At 39.0% G+C, this 20,392-nt stretch overlaps 1 protein-coding gene and 1 pseudogene across 2 annotated transcripts; both read right to left on the minus strand.

Moving 5' to 3' along the window:
- Positions 1-413: 413 nt before the first annotated feature.
- On the minus strand, positions 414-14,355 carry LOC148738321 (uromodulin-like; annotated as a pseudogene). The gene is made up of 5 exons (XR_015997267.1): positions 14,184-14,355; positions 2,772-3,037; positions 2,478-2,595; positions 1,964-2,086; positions 414-1,281 (listed from the first exon to the last, which is right to left on the minus strand). The product of XR_015997267.1 is annotated as a uromodulin-like (transcript).
- A 1,535-nt stretch (positions 14,356-15,890) lies between these two features.
- On the minus strand, positions 15,891-19,356 carry LOC148738322 (uncharacterized). Its single transcript, XM_088750879.1, has 4 exons — positions 19,246-19,356; positions 18,109-18,371; positions 17,705-17,819; positions 15,891-16,883 (listed from the first exon to the last, which is right to left on the minus strand). The coding sequence occupies exons 1-4, from the start codon at positions 19,310-19,312 to the stop codon at positions 16,417-16,419; spliced, it is 912 nt and encodes a 303-aa protein (XP_088607005.1). The 5' UTR covers positions 19,313-19,356; the 3' UTR covers positions 15,891-16,416.
- Between the last annotated feature and the right edge of the window lie 1,036 nt (positions 19,357-20,392).

A 20,392-nucleotide genomic window follows, 5' to 3' on the forward strand; every position in this document is an offset into this window, starting at 1 on the left:
TTAGCCCCACACTTAAGTAGAATTGTACCTTTTACGCATAATAGTTATTGACGTTACGGCATTATTTAACCGGCAGAAATAATATTACACTCCTACAAACCCAACTCTTTCATTAAACTGACGTGTCCTATGTTAATTCGTACGAAGGAGTGACTCCTTTAAGCAATAAAAACAGTGACGTTCTAAAAAGTTACTTAAGCTTATTAAATATTATAAATTAGTTCACCACAGAAAAAAATTCACAGTTATTTCCAATTCTTCTTGAAATACACAATCTTTGAAGTATATCAAGTTAGCTCTCTCCCTCCACCCCCAGTAGAGCTTTTAAGACAGTCAATCGGTCTGTCGACAACAGAAACTACTAGTCCTTCATGACTGAGTTCTTGTTAATTTTAAAACGTATACTAGAACAATCCAAAGCCTACACAAGTATTCCAGTAAAATTGCATAATAACATCCCCTGATAAAATGTTCCAGAAAGTTCCACCGTGTGACATCAAAAAAATTCAAGTATCCACGTCACCATGACTAGGCATTCTAGAAATTTCTAGGATTGACTACTATTTACAGTCACTTCCCACGCATTAGCAAGAATGATAAAAAAGTGGACCTTGTCAAATCTCAATAAAGGGTGTAAGTTTCTAAAGAGACTGCGACGCTGTGTCGATGGAGTAACAAGTTAATTTTGGTTCTATCAACTGAGTTGATAGTGCAAATTGGCCGCCGTAAGGTGCTTCAAAGCTGACATTTCGAGCGTTCGCCCTTCGTCAGAGCGAATGGGCTAAGGCTCCAAACGTCAGCTTTGATAATCCTTACGGTGGCCCATTTACATTATCAATTCGTCAATTCTCAGTTCATGTCTGCGTTCGTGCAAGCAAATTTACGTTATTAATTTTAATTGACTTTCGGTTCATATTCAGTCTGTGCTGCAATAGCGCATATTACAAGTTGGAGGCTTAAATAGTTTGTAAATATAATAGGATCCGCAGTTTTTTACATCAATCAGCACTGAATCTTCACAACACTTTCCATGCCGACGAAAACAGACTTTCCTTTTCACTATACCATTTTCCACTGTAGGATGTTCACCGTCCAACCATCCTTGACGGTCTGTGCAACAACGGCGTTCCTTTACGCACGCGGTTGGCATTTATTTTCCTGCATCTCTCACGAAACGATACCAACCTTTGAGTTTGTCGTCACACTTTGCAGGATTCTTTCCTTTGTAACTGCTCTTTCTGTCAAAATCATCCAGATTTGTGTAATGATAGCAAGGATCGGCTATAAATATAAAGGATAATCGAAAAAATATTTTAGAAATTAAAAATAGGAGATGAGCCATTTTTTTTTTAAAGATCACTCGTCTTAATTCCTCCATGTGAATATTGCGCCCTCATTGCAACATGAATGTTGCGGTGCAGTGGAGTAAACCGATATAAAGTGCTGTCCGTTGCTCCTATAAAATATATTTAAAAAAACGCATATATCAATATTTATGGGTTTACCGTTGCTTTAAACGATAGGTTTTTGACCAATCAGGGCACTCGTAGTATCTCAGTCATTTTATGACCTCCAATAGTAAAAACGACGGCAAAAATGAACCGTTACCATTTTGAACATAAAATGCCATAGCTTTCGTCAACAAAGAAATAGTACGAGAGATATCTTAAAAAGCTGAAGCAAGATATTGGTAGGAAATGTCTAGCATTTCATCTTTTGGCTCCTGAGTGGAGCTACGCAACTTTCCTATTGCATCAAAACAGAAAGCACCAACAAAAAAGAACAAACAAACAAACAAAAAGAACAATAAAACAACCAAACAAAGGAACAGAAACAAAATGAACAAAAAAGAAAAGAAAATACTCATTCAAGCAGAAAAAACTGACATAACGACATACGGACGCATTCTCACAGTCATATAGAGGTTATCAGAATCTAAAAATTTAGCGACTATCAACTGTACCTGTACAGTTACGTCCATCTCCGTTAAATCCAAATGAACAGGTACACATGAAGGATCCATTTGTGTTATTACAAGTAGCATTCAGATGACAATCGTGGGTGTTTGCTTGGCATTCATCAATATCTGAAAGAAATAAATAAAGAAATAAAAAAAAAATCAATGTTACCTATTTCATCTTTTGGCTCCCTGAGTGGAGCTACGCAACTTTCCTATTGCATAAAAACGTTAGTACAGTGTAGCTAGACAATATAGAAATGAAAACTCTTTTGAGGTGACAAAGCTTAACTTGGTATCATTGCATCGTATCACTTGTTAGCTCAGACTCGAACGAAACCTCAGTGCAATGTAATCTCAATACAAACACCATTCCAAATAAATTACATATGTCAGTCGTTAAAGAACATCTTAGGCATTCTCCTGTAAAGAAAGTCACTCGACAAAGAGACGTGAAGGGCATGGAAAACTTAGAAATTCAATCCAGTGTGGGATGTTTCAATCATGTTATGAAATCAACCTTTTTCACAGTATTTTCCCTCGAGTCCAGGAGGGCACAAGCATCGATATCCCTTGATTGTGAAACCGGACTGACAAGCTGCATCATTTTGGCAGAGTGAATTCTTAGCACAGGCATTCTAAAGGATAAAAGAAAGATGAAGTAAGGGAAAAATCAACGGACTGAATGAACGAAAGAATTTGAAAAAACCTATGATTGAATGAAGGATATTTCAAGTACGCGCTCCAGTCACTGCAGCAATTGTTTTCATTGCAATGTGAGGCGACAAGCAAGTAAATTTGAGTAGTAGCTCACCTTTGAACCACGATAATAAAAAACGGCATCAGTCGTAAGGTCAGTATCATATTCAAGATGAGTGGCGTTGTTAAGTTCACAAATATGAGACATTCCTCCAGTCTCTGGATCTTTTTTGAAGTTAGCACTGACACAGTTGTCGTTCATGTAGCAGAAAAGCTCACAGTATTCCAAGTCCTTGACGTATTTAGTTTCGATTGTATGGCTTACTAAACGTCTTTCAGCAAAAAAGTAGTAATCTGGGAACAGCATTGAGCGATCTCTGTCTAAAATAGAGCAATCAATATATGATAGGTAAACTTTTGTTTTCATCCCAGACAAAAACAAAATCATGATCACACCCATTCATTTTAGAGACCCAGCCGCTTCAAGCATACCAGGGTACAAAAGGAATGAGAAAGTGGTTGAAATGAAAAATTGGAAATGGTAACTTTATTGATGGGCAGAGAGATGAATTGGAAGGGAAAAAAGGATAACATGAAATTGTAATGTAAGCGGCCGATACCGGCCAGCGGTTTATATTTGTATCGCATGCCCACAAGGCCGAAATTAACAACACGGCTTCAGTATGCTACATGGTGTCAGGAGTGGACCACAAAATCCACTAAATCCCCGCTCTAAACAATAATAATAATAATAATAATAATAATAATAATAAAAAAAGATTTATACCGCGCCAGTATCCTACTGTTCAAAGGCGCCAACAAAAAACTTTAACCTTAACACTTAAGACAGCTAATATTAATTATAAAAGGCTTTTTTAAAAAGAAAAGTTTTTAATCTACTTTTGAAAACAGACACAGACTGAGCATTTCTAATTTCACTTGGCAAAGCATTCCATAATGATGGTGCTGCTACAGAGAAGGATCTTGCGCCATATGTTTTCAAGTTATAGGATGGAGAAACCAGAAGGTGCTTGGATGATGGGCGTAGTTGACGCGATGGGGTGTAAGATGTAAGCAAATCACAAATGTACGACGGTGCCAAGTTGTTAAGTGCCTTTTAGGTTATAAGTAAAATCTTAAAAACAATACGTTGATTAACGGGAAGCCAATGAAGATTGAAAAGAACAGACGTAATGCGATCATGCTTTTTTGTAAGTGTGGCGAGGCGCGCCGCGGCATTCTGGACGTGTTGTAGCTTTTTTGTAGTGTAGGCTGGTGGGCCATACAAAAGAGAATTACAGTAATCCAGCTTCGAAGATACAGACATATGAACCAGCAATTCAGTAGTGGTCGCTGAAAGATATTTCCTGATATATCTAATATTTCGCAAATGATAAAATGAAGATTTGCAAATGTCAGTAATATGATCGTTAAAGCAAAAATGGCTATCAAACATAGTGCCGATATTCCTCGCCTTTTGCACGGAACGGATAGTCTCACCAGCAACTGAAATCTCGTGAAGGAGTGGTCTTGGAAGATGTTTAGCGGAGATCACCAATAATTCAGTTTTGTCTTTATTTAATTTAAGGCGATTAACCGTCATCCAATGATTGATTTTCATTCACACAGCTCTCGATGCTAGAAACCGCTAGATCCCTATCACCCAGTACGGTTGGTTGGAAAGACAAGTAAAGCTGTGAGTCGTCAGCATAAAAGTGATAGCTCAGGTTAAATTTCTTTACGATATCTGAAAGCGGCGAAGTATAAAGCAAATACAAAATGGGTCCCAAGACAGATCCTTGTGGCACTCCACATTTAAGGTCATGTTTCGTAGAAGTACCACCATCGACGGAGACATATTGCGTGCGATTCGATAAATAAGATTGCAACCATAATAGCGGCTTTCCAGCTATCCCAAACCGTACACGTAAACAAGAGAGGAGGATGGTATGATCGACTGTATCGAAGGCAGCGGAAAGGTCTAACAACAGTAAAATTACGATTCGACGATTATCAATGGCAGACAGAATATCATTGTGAACACGAATAAGTGCAGTTTTAGTACTGTGATATTGCTTTTACGCCGACTGGAATGTCTCATTTAACTCATATTCGTTAATGTAGGAGATAAGTTGATTAGCTACCAATTTTTCGATTGCTTTGCTAATAAATGAAAGATTCGATACAGGGCGATAATTGGAGAATTGAGTATGATCCAAAGAAGGTTTCTTAAGGAGCGGGCGTAACATGGCAACCTTGAGTTGCGAAGGCATCTGACCAGATCCCAATGAGATATTTGTTATTTTGAAAATGAAATGCAACAGAACACTAAGTGCATTTCTTGTAACATAACCAGGAAGAGGATCAAGAGAACATGACTTAGCAGCCAGATTCATGATAAATGTAAGAACTTCGTCCGCTGTTACCGTTTTGAAAATATCAAAAGAATATGGACAGGCGTTGTCAACCACAGGAACTGTATCTCGATGAGAGAAAGCAGCAGTCGTCATATGACTCCGTATTCTATCTATCTTTGTAGTGAAGTACTCAGTAAACTTGTTAGCAAGATCAGTGGGCGATTTGCAGGGGGGATATTGAATATCTGTTTTCCTTTGTAGTAGTTTATCAATTATCTTAAAAAGCTCTTTATAATTTGACTGATTCTCATTGATTAATGATGCGAAATAATTCTTCCTGGAGTCACGAATTAACTTGTTGACAGCATCACATCCCTCAATAAACAACTTACGATCAGAAGGAAGTTTGGTCATTCGCCAGCGTCGTTCAAGTTTTCTACGGGATCTCTTTAAATTATTTATCTCCTCAGAATACCAAGGTGCAGCGGGACGCAAAGTAACTATCTTGGTTTGCAGTGGAGCATGAGTCTCGAGTATGGAAGTAAGGACTCTGTTATATTGATCAATCAAATAATCCAAGGATGAAGATGACGAGGCAAAAAGATCAGGAAGGCTCGAATTCATAACATCAGCACAGAAATTGTCAAAATCAATAGATCGAAGCTTTCTGAATGAAATAATCTTCTTGTCGAGCGGCGGCTTATTAAGCGAGAGCTGGAAGTGAACAGCAGCATGATCAGAGATGACAAAAGGAGAACCAATTGTTAAATTCGAAACAATATTATCATCAGATTCTGTAATCATAAGATCTAAGGTGTGTCGATCTTTATGTGTTGAGCCATGTGTATGTTGAGTAAGATTGAAAGAATCCAACAATTGGAGAAATTTAGTTGAGTGTTGGGAAGAACAGGTGTCAACATGTATATTAAAATCCCCAACTAATAATAGTCCACCGGGATCAGTGATATAGGGCTCCAGGAACGTAGAAAACTCATCAAGGAACAATGAGGATGTTAAACCATTCAAGGTCGAGGGAGGTGGGCGATAAACAATAATAACTCTGAGTTTTAAACCGACCGTACTTGACAATAACAAATCCATATATTCAAAGGACAAAAACTTCTTGAGCGGCTGCAACTTAAGTTGAAAGATGATCGAAATAACAAGCCAACTCCTCCTCCACGAGTAGAACCAGGTCTAGGAACATGATGAAATGAATAACCTGAAGGACATAAGTCACGAATAATTAATTCATTGTCAGCATCTGATTGAAGCCATGTTTCTGTAACGCCAAGAAGATCAATATTATTTTCGACGACAAAGTCCTTGATGATAGTAGTCTTGTTGTTAATTGAACGAGCATTTAGCAAGCAAAAACTCACAAAGCGAGCCCTTGGTGTGTAGCTTTTAATCGGGTTAGGAGTAAGTTCAATAAAATTTCTGATATTCGGTCCAAAGGGAGTCTTCATCGTGCAGGTAAATCGTGAAGAATTTAATCGACAGCCTTGGGGTGAGACCAAAGCTCGAATATAATTCAAGCGCCGCCGCTTTTCTTGAACTATTTTTCCCGCTCTGCAACCTTTAAACTTTCTTTGGCAATTTTTGCCCAGAGGAAGTAAAATACATGGGAGATTCCAGTTGTAGCAGAAGCTCTGAGTACGACGAACAAACGGCACTAATGGAGAAGTGTGTTGTGAATTGTGATTAAGCCAATTCATCGATTTCGTTGCAGTCGAAAACGCAGAGAACTCATATCCCAGATAAGCGTTTTGTTCTTTATTTAACAAACCATCCGAAACCGAATTTCATCCTAGATGACGTCTCAGATACCGTTTGATAGCCCACATATTGATTGGGACAGCCAAGATTTGTACCAAGAGTTTAGCCACTTTCGCAATCGTGTTGGCTTTGTATTCGACGGGCCGCTCAGCAAACTCAAAGCAGAAGAAAAAGCCGGATGGCTCGGAACATGGATAGGTCCAGAAGGCTGGGAAATCTACAAGACGCTCCAGTGGGGAGAGGGAGAACAAAAAGACCCAGGAAAAGTTCTCGACAAAGTCGAAGCCTACGTACGACCGCGAAAAAACAAGCGCATCGCAAGGCACAAGCTGAAACTACGCAAACAAAACACAGGCGAATCATTCGACAATCTCGTGAAAGATCTTCGTCTCATTCTCATGGACTGTGAATATACCAACCCTGATGACTTTCTGATTGATTTGACCATTGATGGAGTACACGCAAAGAAGCTCCAAGAGAGACTGCTTGCCCGTAGAGAAGAACTAACTCTAGCCAAAGCCATCGAAATAGGACAACAATACGAAATGTCCCAGAAGCAAGTACGCGTTGTTCGCGACGAGGAACCTCCCATATTAGCATTGGATCACAAAAAACCGAAACGTCCACTCAAGAAAACTGACTCAGAAAAAAGGAAGCACTGCCCCAGGTGTGGCAAAGACCCTCAGCATGACTGGAATCAAGGAAAATGCCCTGCCCTGGGATCCACATGCTCTTACTGTTAGAAACCCAACCATTGGTTAGCAGTATGCAACCGCCGTCTTCGTGCACACAAAGTCGACACCAGCTCAGACGATGACTCAGAAGCGGAGGTGTTGCACATTCACATGACTCAGCCTGCCGATACTGTGCCAGATGACAAGTGGACCATAAGATGCAGAGTAGAAAACAAACAAATCAAGTTTAAAATTGACACAGGCGCCTGCTGCAGCACACTTAATCTTTCTGACTATCAGAAGATCCAACACGAGGGCGAACTCAAAAGATCAACAAAAGTGGTTCGTACTTACTCCAACCATCAGACTAAGCCTGTAGCAGTGGCCGAATTGTCTTTGGAACATAACAGCAACCGGGCCATCACCACATTTCAGATTATCGACATCGAAAACGTTCTATCAGGAAACACAGCTGAAGCACTACAGTTAATCTCGAGACTAGCATCCGTTGACACACCCACCGCCGCCGAGGGAGATCAAGTTCCCCAAGGACTTCCCGAGTTCCCGGACCTCACACAAACAACAGGTACACTGCCTGGAGCCTACACAATCAAATTGGAACCTAACGGCAAAGGTGTGGTAAATGCCGCCCGCCGCCTCCCAGTAGCACTGAAGGAAAGGGCCATCAACAAACTCCATGAAATCGAATCCAATGGCCACATAGTCAAAGTAACAGAGCCAACCGAGTGGGTCAGTTCCATGGTGGTTTCGCTTCAAGGCGAGAAAGTCCGCATCTGTATTAATCCCACTGACTTGAACAAGGTCATCAAACGTGAGCACCATCCTATGCAAACCATAGAGGAAGTCATCAGCACAATACCCGATGCCAAGGTATTCTTTAAGCTGGATGCGAAGAGTGGATTCCTCCAAATCAAGCTTGACGAAGCTTCTTTACTGCTCACAACGTTCAATACGCCACTCGGTAGGTACAGGTGGTTGAGACTTCCGTTTGGAATCAAGTGCGCGCCCGAAATTTTTCAGAGAATCATGGATCAGATGGTGGAAGGAATAGAGGGAACCACTGCTATCATGGATGACATTCTGATCGCAGGATCAACTACCGCACAACATGACGCAGTGCTTCGCAAGGTCATCGAAAGAGCAACCAGCTACAACTTGAAGCTGAATCTTCAGAAGTGCTTAATCCGACAACCAACGGTCCCATACATTGGACACCTCCTAACATCTGAAGGATTAAAGCCAGACCCATTGAAGGTAGCAGCTGTCCGTGCTATGCCCACTCCAAGGAACAAAGATGATGTTAAACGATTCCTTGGATTCATCACATACCTTGCAAAATTGATTCCCAACCTGAGTGATTTGGACGCTCCACTCAGAGAGCTCCTGAAGACAGAGGCCTTGTTTGACTGACAACCACCTCAAGAACAGGCTTTCCTGAAACTAAAGAGCTACGTTGCAGTCAACCAGTACTAAAATACTTTAACGTCAATAAGCTCGTGGAAATACAGTGTGACGCAAGCCAGCACGACCTCGGTGCTGTACTTATTCAAGACAGCCAGCCTATTGCCTATTCTTCACGTTCCTTAACAAACGTCGAAGGACGATACGCACAAATAGAAGAAGAAATGCTGTCCATCGTGCATGCATACAAGAAATTCCATCCCTACATCTTTGGCCAGGAAGTAACCGTGTACAATGATCACAAGCCCCTTGAACAGATTCTGAAGAAACCACTTTTGGCAGCACCAATGCGGCTACAGAGAATGATACTAAACCTTCAGTGGTATGACCTGACCGTAAAGTACCGCAAGGGCAAAGAAATGCATCTCCATGACACTCTATTAAGAGCATGTCTGCTTGGTACATCCAATCCCGAAATCATCGACTTGGAACAAGTAAGCACTCTGGACTTCCTATCCATCACCAAAGACAAGTACACGGAATTGCAAGAGCACATTCAGCGCGAGCTTAACCAGCTACAAACAATAATCTTGAATGGCTGGCCAAATGTTCGACAAGAAGTACCTACATCACTGCGCCCGTATTGGGACTCTAGAGGTGAACTAGCTGTATGCGATGGAATCATTTACAAAGGAATGCGAATCATAGTGCCCCCCAGTCTACGACGACAAATGCTGAACCTTGTCCATGAATCACACCTGGGTATAACTAAATGCAAACAACTTGCTCGTGAAGTGTTATATTGGCCAGCTATGAACTCCGACATTGAGGAAACGGTTAAGAACTGTACCAAGTGCGCCGAATTCCAAAGGGAACAACCCCCCAGCCGCTAATACCAACAGAAACTCCCGGATTACCCTACATGACGGTGGGGACAGATCCCTTCGATTTTGAGTCCAAAACCTACTTGCTAACAGTGGACTACTATTCGAAGTTTATTGAAGTCGACAGGCTACAAGACATGGGAAGTAAAGCAACCATAGAAGTACTGAAAGCACAGGTCAGCCGACATGGCATACCTGATGTGATCCGAAGTGACGGGGGTCCGCAGTTCGCTTCAAAGGATTTTGCAAGATTCTGCAAAGAATACGGCATTGCTCACAAGACCTCGAGCCCCCACCTTCCCAGTGCGGCCAATGGTCAGGCCGAAAGAGCGGTGCAGACAGTAAAGCGTCCCTGGAGGAAAGCCGCTGATATGCAACTCGCCCTCCTGGATTACAGGACAACCCCACTGGAAGGAGTCAACCTGTCACCAGCACAACTACTGATGGGCAGACGCCCGAGAAACAAAGTCCCCTCTCTTCGTGACCTACTCACACCCACAGCATACAACCGTCAAGACGTCATGCAACGTTTAAACCAGCAGAAAGCTAACCAGAAATTCTACCATGACAGGAAATCTGCAAGTGATCTTCCGCCCTTCGCCCAGGTAGCCAATTGAGAATGGCACCCAGTCCAGGATCCAAAATGTGGAGCCCTGCCATCGTTGTCAAACGGCACGTCAGCCCACGCTCTTACATTGTGGAATCAGGTGGGCATGAGTACCGCTGCAACGGAGACACTTGCGTCGATCAACTGAAGCTGCCAATACTACTGAGCATTGCTCAGATTCCGCCGCAGATGACAGTACACCCCATCCCAATAACGCTCTGTCTTCCTCGGGGTCCATGGAACCCTGCGACCGTCCATCGAATCATTAACCGGAACCTGCCACAACCTCCAGTGCTGAAATCTCCCAGCCAGATAAGCTGTACACAACCAGAGTTGGTCGCGCGGTTCGCTGCCCTTAAAGACTTGACTTATAGAGTCACAAATTGACACTCGTACAAATGTGGGTACAGTGATCTGTCATCCCTGCTTTTGAGTTGGATTCCCTATTGTTCTTATTGACTTGAGGACATTGGACATTTGTTGAGTTCTGCATTATTAATTTTAGGGCATTACATTATTGACTCTAGAACGTTTAGAGTTGCCTTAGCTAGGGTTTGTTTCTTCCTTTCACATATGAGAAGAGAGATGTAATGTATGCGGCCGATACCGGCCAGCGGTTTATATTTGTATGGCATGCCCACAAGGCCGAGATAAACAACATGGTTTCAGTATGCTACAGAAAGTTACCGAAATGTGTGACGTTGTTTGTTTCTGAGATCGTTGGCCGTGAGAACATTTTTCCATGTTTCAATTTAAAACAAGATGTCCTACTCTCTGAAAATAATTGAAAGCTTGTTTTTATTTGCCTTTCTCAGTTTCGCTGTCACCGCTAATGTAGTGTATTTAGGAAGATTGTGTATATTGAAGAGTGAGCCATTGTTGTCTAACATCACTTTGTAGATTGATATTCAGATTCAAGATGTTTCTAACGAAAAATCGGACAATAGAGAGTTCAAAACAAAAAAGGGTCGAACAGACATTTCTGAGATGAGGAATAGTCAAATTAAAATTTTTTTACGCATTCACCAGGGAGATTAGTATAAACTGTCGTCACTTCTTTGATGGTTGAAAGCTTCCCTCCTCTTTTTAGCATCTCCCAAAACATGTCAGTTCTTGTTACTATTATTATTCACCTGCTAAAAAAGTTTTGATCAGAGCATCCGATGTTCAGGAAAAAAAAAGATAATTGCTCTGATGAAATATATTTCAGGGACAGCCGACGCAGAGGGATGAATTTTGAATGAAATCAAGCATTCGAGCTGCCCGAGACATCTGAGCAAAAGTTTTAGAAGAGTATTTCCACTTAAGGTCACTAACCTAATTCTTAAACGTTTATGTGTCGCGAGCTTTCTTTCGCTCCAACAAGAAAAATCCTATTTTTAACCTTCGGTCGATAGATGTAAGCTATGTCTCTAAACAAACAGACAACGAGGAAAATGCAAATCGTTTATTCCATATGCCACCATTATTTTGGGGTAAAAATGAATTCTAAAGTTGGGTAATGGCAGTAAAGATCTGCTTCTGTTCGATATTCAAACGTAAAATTTCCCCCTACTTATAACGAAACGTATCCCTGGTGACTCTTACTGAGAGGACTATATACATGCTTAGATGCCACCCCTTTGCTACTTACCTTTGACTTATTTCTAAGTTTCTTTGGAATTTGGTACGGTTAAAAACTCTACAATACGTTTTGATTGCTGAAATGACTTCTTCAATAAATTATGGGTGGAATGTGAACACAGGGTTTTGGATTTAGGTTGACAAAGAATCGTAAACTTATATCTTACCACATGTCAATTTGTAAGCCTAGTGCGTTCACAGCTTAATTTCAGTGAAATCGATTTGATAGAAGGATGAAAGAAGATATTACCATAAATGAATCTTAGGATAAATGAGTTTTAGTTTGCAACTCACCTTTACCTAATGTTATGTAAGTCATGACTGGTATGAGGGATACGAACATGAAGAACGTAGAAAATTCCATGCTTAATCCGAGACAACGGTCTTTTATCAAGCAGCTCAATCCGCAAGATAGCATTTTATGAAGCTTAAGTCAACAAAGTTGGCAGTTGTCATTTCTCGCCTGATAAATGTATTGAGATAAATAAGATAACGAATATACGCTTAAATATTGCGATTAAGAACCCCTTGGAGGATTTCTTTTATAATCGAGAAATCATAAAACAAAACTCATTTCTTATTTAGAGAACTTTTTTCTCTTACTTCGTTTTCCTGATTCTCGGAAGTTTACAGTTTATTTAGTCTATTTACCTACATTTTAGATAATCACTTGTGGTTATTTAGATCGATTATCATAAAAAGAGGAAGTTTATACCAATTTCTATTGAGACGAACCATTGTTATCCAGCATTACGCAGCAGTTTCATACTCGAGTTGAAAATGTTCTTATTGGCAAATTCAGTATACATTTGAAAATTGGACCTTTTCCCGGGAATAGTAAATTTAAAGTACTTCAAAATTAATCAAGCACTGTACATTTCAAAGAAAAGAATATCCAAATTATATAAGTATTTTAACGGTCGACAGACGCCACCCGTGTATTTGGGAATATATATTTGGGAATATATATTTTGGGAATAATATATTTGGGAATATATATTTGTGTATTTTTATATATTTTTGTATATTTGTGTATAGGGAAATAGCTATTGTTATTCCGCCGGGTTTCTCCACTTCGAAAACAGTGATCATGGAATTAGAAGTTAGCTAAAAGAGTAACAAAGAATTCTACTCTTAATTAAAAGGTATTTTTGATGAATGGCAGACAAAAGTAAAGCAAGTTTACAAGTTGCACGAGCTGAGCCATCTACGCAAATTTTACCACGGATATTTTCGTTTAGGGTCAGTAAGTGTTTGGTGGACATTTTGAGTTGAGTACCTTTAAACTAATCCTTCGACAGGTCTGTACACAATACGCGATTTTAGCTTTTGATAGATAATATATTCCATATGCCAGCACTGTTCTTGTGTATAAACGATTTCTCTAAGATGGTTGAAAGCAGTAAAATGTGCTTCTGTACACAAACATCAAATTCCCACAAGGCAACGTAACATAATATAGTTTTATGCGTAACTGTTATTGAGAGAAGAGAGTTGGGAATGTAGCAAGTTTAGATAAAATTAAATCATAGTCGCCAAAGCGTTGGTCGTTTGGCATCCACTTAATGAGATACTACTGAATATCTTTGTGAAACACCCTCTAATTTTACAAAACGAGTGTAAATCTGGGCAGATGTTGAATGTTGGTGTTTAACTTAGTCTTTTCAAGTTATTGTAAGTTGAATTCTCTGTGTTTCAAAAAAAGTGAACCCAGTACAGTCGAACCTCGATTATCCGGACTATTCGAATATCCGGACTTTTTTCTGTGGTCGCAATTTTTTTCATGAATATTAATTAGTTGTGATCTTGAAAACTCGGAGTTGCAAAAAACCCAATAATCCTTTCAAAAGACTGTTGAAACAGCGTATTATCCTGTGTGCTTTTCAAAATCCGCAAGTGCGACGAGGCAAAGAAATATTCCGCTGATCCGTCATTTGTAAATACATACAGGCTGTGTAGGTATCACAATGAAAATGATTTTTTCTTTGCAGTATAACTTTTGTTTACATTTCAATCTAATTAATATTCATATTTTCGATTATCCGGACTCTCGATTGTCCGGACTATTTACCGAGGTCCCGACGAGTCCGGATAATCGAGGTTTGACTGTAGTCATAGGAAACAAGATTGCTCTCAGCGATACATGGAAAGATAGAAAATGATTCGAAGTTTGCCACTCACCTTTATCAAACGTCAAGTAAGTCAACAATGCAGTCCAGTCTACATAAATGAAGAGTGCAAAAGATTCCATGCTGGCCTCAAGACTACGGTCTTCCGTTTCTACCCCGCACGTATGCCATAAGTTTTCAGTTGGTCACTAGCTTTTAGCACTGAGTGGATTAAGCAGCCCATACTGACCTATTATAACAAAGGAGAGTGTTTTATGAAAATAACTTAAACAAAACTGTTAACACCCGTCAGTTTTCTGTGGACATTAAAAAAATGACGCAGATGGATGTTCTCCGCTATACACAATAAGAGGAAATAGGTATCTTAGGAATATTATTACATGCTAACACACATGTAGGACACAGGGTTTCGTTCTTACAATTACAGACACTTAGACTTCAATTCTATTGGACACTTTGATACAAAAACCTTCAAAATTAAAAAAATCCAAAAATATTTCCGGCGCTTTTTTCATTCATTCCTATCCAAAGATAGCAAAGTTAATTGTAAAATTCAATTGCAAAATTTATGGTGTTTTGAATATTTGAATAAACATGTAATAAACAGAAAAGCCATGATCAGTTTTTCAAGTCCGCTGTAATTTGTCAATTTTTAGAGTTTCAAATTCGCAAATAATGTTGTTCTCATCAAACTTCGCTCTTACATGAAATTCGTCTTAGAGAGTTGATAATTAGCTCCAATTTGCAAGCTCTTTAGTTTAATACAGGTTCGACTGTAATTAGCATGAGGAAGGTGGGATGAATTCATTAAAAAGTCTTAGTAATGTTTGATTCACATGTTCTTCGTTGAGGTTCCAAGCTCTTTAACACGATGTCAGAGATAGGCTTTATTTTGTAGAGGCATTTTTCTAATTTCAGATATACACTGTAGCTTCAAGGTAAACAAGGATATTAATGGAGATAGTGGAGAATTTAATAATTGATTAGGTGTAAGCCTCCTTAAAGACTTATCCGAAATCGCTTCCTTTTTATGCATGTTTAAAAACTTCCTGGTTTGCGAACTAGTGCAATGGATTAAAATAGATATAATTTACTACTGCTTCTACGAACACGTGCCCTCAGTTTTTTTTCTTTTTACCACAAAGCGCAAGAGATGGGTGTGCGTAGATATGCAATTTCTCTCCTCGTGTTCATCTCGATATCTCACGAGAGAGTACAGCAAACGAGTGAGATATCGAGTTGAAAAAGAAAAGATAAATTGCATACTCTACAATCAACCATGCATTACTTTGATTATTATGTAAACACTGTACGCCTTTAGTAACAAAAATTCCACAAACGACGTCGGTTTGAGAATTGTCAACCCTTTCCCATTGATTATTTATCGACCCAACTCAGTGGTGCAAGGCGATTGACATTCCCAGATTAATAAATTTGTTCAGAAGACTTATACAGAAGGTCTTTTATGAGAGAATGGGCTAACTCTTCGTTTACTCTCCGCTGGGCATCATTTAGCACTGGATAGAGTCAAACCTGTATAAAGCGATCGGTTGTAAAGGTCCCGAAATTTTTAATAAATGTAATTTTTACCTCTGTTAAGCGGTCACGGTGACCCTTTACTTAATTCCAACGGCCTGTTTGAATTGTTTTCCTCCTTTATTGAACGTGGAACCACTCAGAAGCCTTAACCCGGAAGCCAACCATTGTATGGTGGAAGGGGAAAACAAAAATAAACTAGCATATACCCTATAGACTAGCATATATTCTTTATTTCATCTCTACTTGATATACTCAAGGTGCTTATCGTAAAGTCGCAGAAAACATTCTATTGAATTCTCAGTTACATGGCAGGTTTGTACAAATACAAGTTCTTCTTCTTTTTCTTTCGTTTCATAATTATGTGTATCTACATCAGTTAATCCGTGGATTGAAAGGAGTGTTGAAGCCTAGCTTATCTCAATATTTTCACGAAGAGTACGTAATAGTAGGAGTCGATGCAAGGGGAAGATTGAATGAGCCTCTCGCTTTCTCTCCTCAGTTTCTTTGGACATGGCTCACGCATTAAGATCGAGGCAAGAAATTGCTCATAAGCAAAATTTTTTACTGCTGCAAAACTCGCAAGACTCCCAAGAAAGTCATCACACTTAAACTCTTGGTAGACACTCGTTCATACATGTTAGGTAGAGTCGCGGTAAGTATAACAGCTCGCGCCCAGGAACACGACAAAAGTAAATTTAAACAATAATTACAATGAAAAGAATAACGTGAGATTAGGGTCCTATCATTCAAACATACAACCCATACACCGAGACACACGTCTTTTTGTACCCATTATTGGTATCATCCCAGTTGAACAAGTCCTCGCTGTACCAGATTTGGAAGTCTTGATTCGCCTCCGCTGCCAGCGGGGTAGAAAAATTATCGAAGACTAGTTCTGGCGATTCGGTTGTAGCCCAGGGCAGGCTATAAAACTTACAGTCCCGATAATTCAATAGGTAATTATTGGTTGGCAGAAGAAGTTTACGGTTTGTGTCAGTTATCATCGTGGCCATTTGGTTTGGAATGAGTTTGGACCAAAGGCATCCCCATTTGGACCGAAAGCTTGGGTTAGATGCATCGCAGGACACGTATCCCGACTGGTATGTTAATTTGAATGTAATGATATTACCCGCTTTGTTGGTTTTAAAGAAACCATAAGAATCATCTCTTGCTCCAAAGCAAACAGTAGGTGGCGTCATCTGTATCCATTTTTCTGGGAGAGAACCATTACACAAATAATTGATTTATTTTGTACAAAAGAATATGAGTTGATTGAAAGCCTAAATGCAAACCGTTAAACAGACACATACAATTGTTTGTTTCTTTCCTACAAGGGATGTATTTTTTTAAAGTTAAATTTGCAGAACCGTCCTTTTAAAATACACGAAACTGCGAGAGGAATATGCGAGACAAACTAAATTTGCATAAAAAAGTTGAGAATAAAATTAAAACAGTTAGAATTTCTCATCATTCACTCATTACTTCAATGTAACGCGCCATCACTTTAACATCTCAAACAAAGAGCATGATCTGTCCCATGTATCTAAAAAAATATGACTACAAATCTTTTTTCTTCGTGTAGTGAGAAATTTTCTGCATAAATAAATCTTGTTCGTTAGCTTAAGTGATATTGCAAAGTAATTTGTAGAACGATTTTTCCATAAGAGGGCTAAGATTTAATTACCACACTTATTGAAACATAACTTGACACCCTAATTTCATAAACGATTTTTGATTATGGAGTTCAAGTCTCAGAGATTTGCACCAATTGATTTCTGTAGCTAGATCTACAAATCTTTACAAGAACAATACTAAATGCCTAGAAAACTGATCTTTCAAGTAAAGGATGAAACATTGCTTATCCAACCTACATCCAGGAATAGGGAGAGCGCTCAAATGCGTTTGGTGTTCGCCGTAGAAGTTTAACGTGCTCTAGCCGCTACCTGCATGCTTTACAACTGAACAGACGCACAGTCGACGCTTCTTAAAATACATATCAAAGGATTTTCTACAACAGAAGTAATAATTTCCTACCATGTTCACAGTTGTGGCCTGTAAATCCAGGAGGACATAAGCAGCGATATCGTGAAGAAGTAAAGCCTGATTGACAGGTTGCTTCGTTCTTGCAAGGTGAATTGCCACAAGCATTCTGAAAGAGGGAAATTGAAAGGACTACCTAATAGCAAAATTGTTTTGTAACTTCATTTTTCATCGTTTCTGTTTTTTTTTTTTTCACTCGCTTACCCTGAAATCGATTTTATTCTAAGTCACGTTTGGTAGGGGATTGCCAAATAGGGAGGTTTTGAATATTAATTTTTTCTTAAAACCGCTTTATCTTCAATGACTGATGAATATTCAATAATCACTTGTTGCAAGTAAAAAATAATGATCACAACCTTTCTACTTGATTGCTTTCTCCCATTAGATAATGTTCTTACATTTGTTCCATGGTAAACATAGTTTGCTGCCTTGATCAGGTCCTTCTCATGTTCTTTACTAGTTGAGTTGTTCAGTTCACAATTCTCTGTCTCAGGTCCTCTCGGACGTACTTTGAAGTTTATACTGACACAATTGTGTTCCAGGTAACAACGAAACTCACACGTGTCCCTGTCAATCGCACTGATGGTTGCTATGGTGTGGTTAACAAGACGCTCCCCTTCGAAGAATAACGAGGATGGAAATGCCAATGTACGACTTTTTCCTAAAATTATTGAGATTGTTAGGAGGAAAATAAACGAAAGAATTAAAAGAAAGCATGTCATCGGTTTACAGGTACGTCTATTTCACAATTCAGAAAGTGAAGATATTAAGTTATGCATTAACGTAGGAAAAGCGACCTTACTCTAATTTAGCTTGAAACTATCGTATCAACCAAAATGAGTGTTAAAAAGAAATAAAAGGAACAAACGTGATAAACTTATCGTGACAAACTTATCGTGACAAAGCAGTAGATAAAAACTTGATTGAAATTTGATTAAATTAGCATGTCGGTTTCGAAACTAGTGTGGGACCGGTCACGGATCGACAAATATGTCTCTTCATTTCTTCAAAATAAATGGCTACTGAGGGACAAAACAATTTCTATCATATTACAAGTCCTTTTAAAACCTTATTTACAGCATTCAAGCATTTATTATTACCACTGAGGCTCACAAGCTGCAAATGACAAACAGAGTGGGTTTTTTCTTTTATGTCACCGACTCCGCCGATGAGCGAAATTTCTTTGCTTTTGCAAGTACAAACGAGGCCTCCAAAAATGGGCCAAATTCCACCTTCGAATGACGCTAACTATGTGTGAATTGAATTTTATCAATTTTCTCGAAAACAAAAGAATATTTCAACTAAATACATAGGTCCTGTTTTGTCTTGTCTATAGGCCTACCTAATATTAGAATATGAGCCAATTCGATGTTTTGACTGTTGGCGGTGAATGTTTGACTTTTTGCGACAACCTCTCTTAAATGCTTTCCTTTCGAAACTGGTACATGGTTGGTTTGGTACGTGGTAAATTGATACAAAAAGCTACGAGTGTGAAAAGGGTAAAAGTTATATGAAAATACCTTTGAAGAACTTACCATCTAAACAGGCCAACGCATTCTGAAGAATAAGCAAGAAAAAGACAAAGTGGACTAAAGAATTCATAGCGACTTGAGAAACTTCATTTGTTCATCAGCAATGAACTGTTTTAAACATAGCCGTCTGTTTAAATAGGCTATTGTGATGTCATACCGGCATACAGCCGACTGAAAATTAGTCAATGACGAATTTTGACAAATGATAAGAATTAAATTTCCCCTCAAAAAGAATTTTTATTTACTACTGGTTTTTCAAGAGAATTGTGTTAGTTTTAGATTCTCCATGAGGAAAAAGTTGTTTTAACGCCCGTTATAGTTAAAAAGTTTCTGGCGTTTGGTTTCTTGCAATGGATATTCCTCTCAGCAATCTCCTGTTGCCTGGCAACAGCTCACAAAACTTCTTTAATTTTTAATAAGGAAGTTCAAGTTCAAATTAAAGCTACAGGATAAATGCATATAGTTTATTAGAACAGGTGGATACAAATAAATTTCGCTTCATGAGGAACTTATTGGCGATTTTTTCAAACAGAATTTTCTCAGTGACAGATTTCCCATCAGGAGGGAGTTGTTTTAATGCCCGTCGTGGTTGAATAGTTTGTGGCGTTTGTTTGTTTCAGTGGATATTCCTCTCAAAAATCTTCTGTTGCCTGGCAACAGCTCACAAAACTTCTTTAATTTTTAAACAAGAAAGGATGAATGCATATAGTTTTTCTTTTGGTTTCGAAGGCAACATGAATGAAAAGTCCGTACTCAATAATCTAGGATGAAATAGGTCACGTGTTGAGTTTCAAGATGATTTGGTCTAATCAACTAAGTTCAAATGCAAATTAGCCTCCGTAAAGAGTTTTTAAAGCTGAAGTTTTGAGTGTTCGCCCTTCGTCGGAACCAATGGAGGAATTTAAGGTTGCATGTGGTTTACGTATTGAGAAATGAGGCTACGCTATTTATGGGAACATGGTAACGTGAAAAACAAGAATAAAGTAGTTAAATGAAAAGCGTTCGTTGACACCGTGGGGAATACAAATGACAATTTGAAAGATAGAGTTTGTTTTAAATTTGTTGAATTGAGCGTTGTATCATGACCTATTATATATCCAGTCATAAATAATTCACTCAGATCGCCGTCAGCTGATGCTAATCAACCAGT

The sequence above is a fragment of the Stylophora pistillata genome, chromosome 2 (assembly GCF_964205215.1).
Source record: "Stylophora pistillata chromosome 2, jaStyPist1.2, whole genome shotgun sequence".
Classification (NCBI taxonomy): domain Eukaryota; kingdom Metazoa; phylum Cnidaria; class Anthozoa; order Scleractinia; family Pocilloporidae; genus Stylophora; species Stylophora pistillata.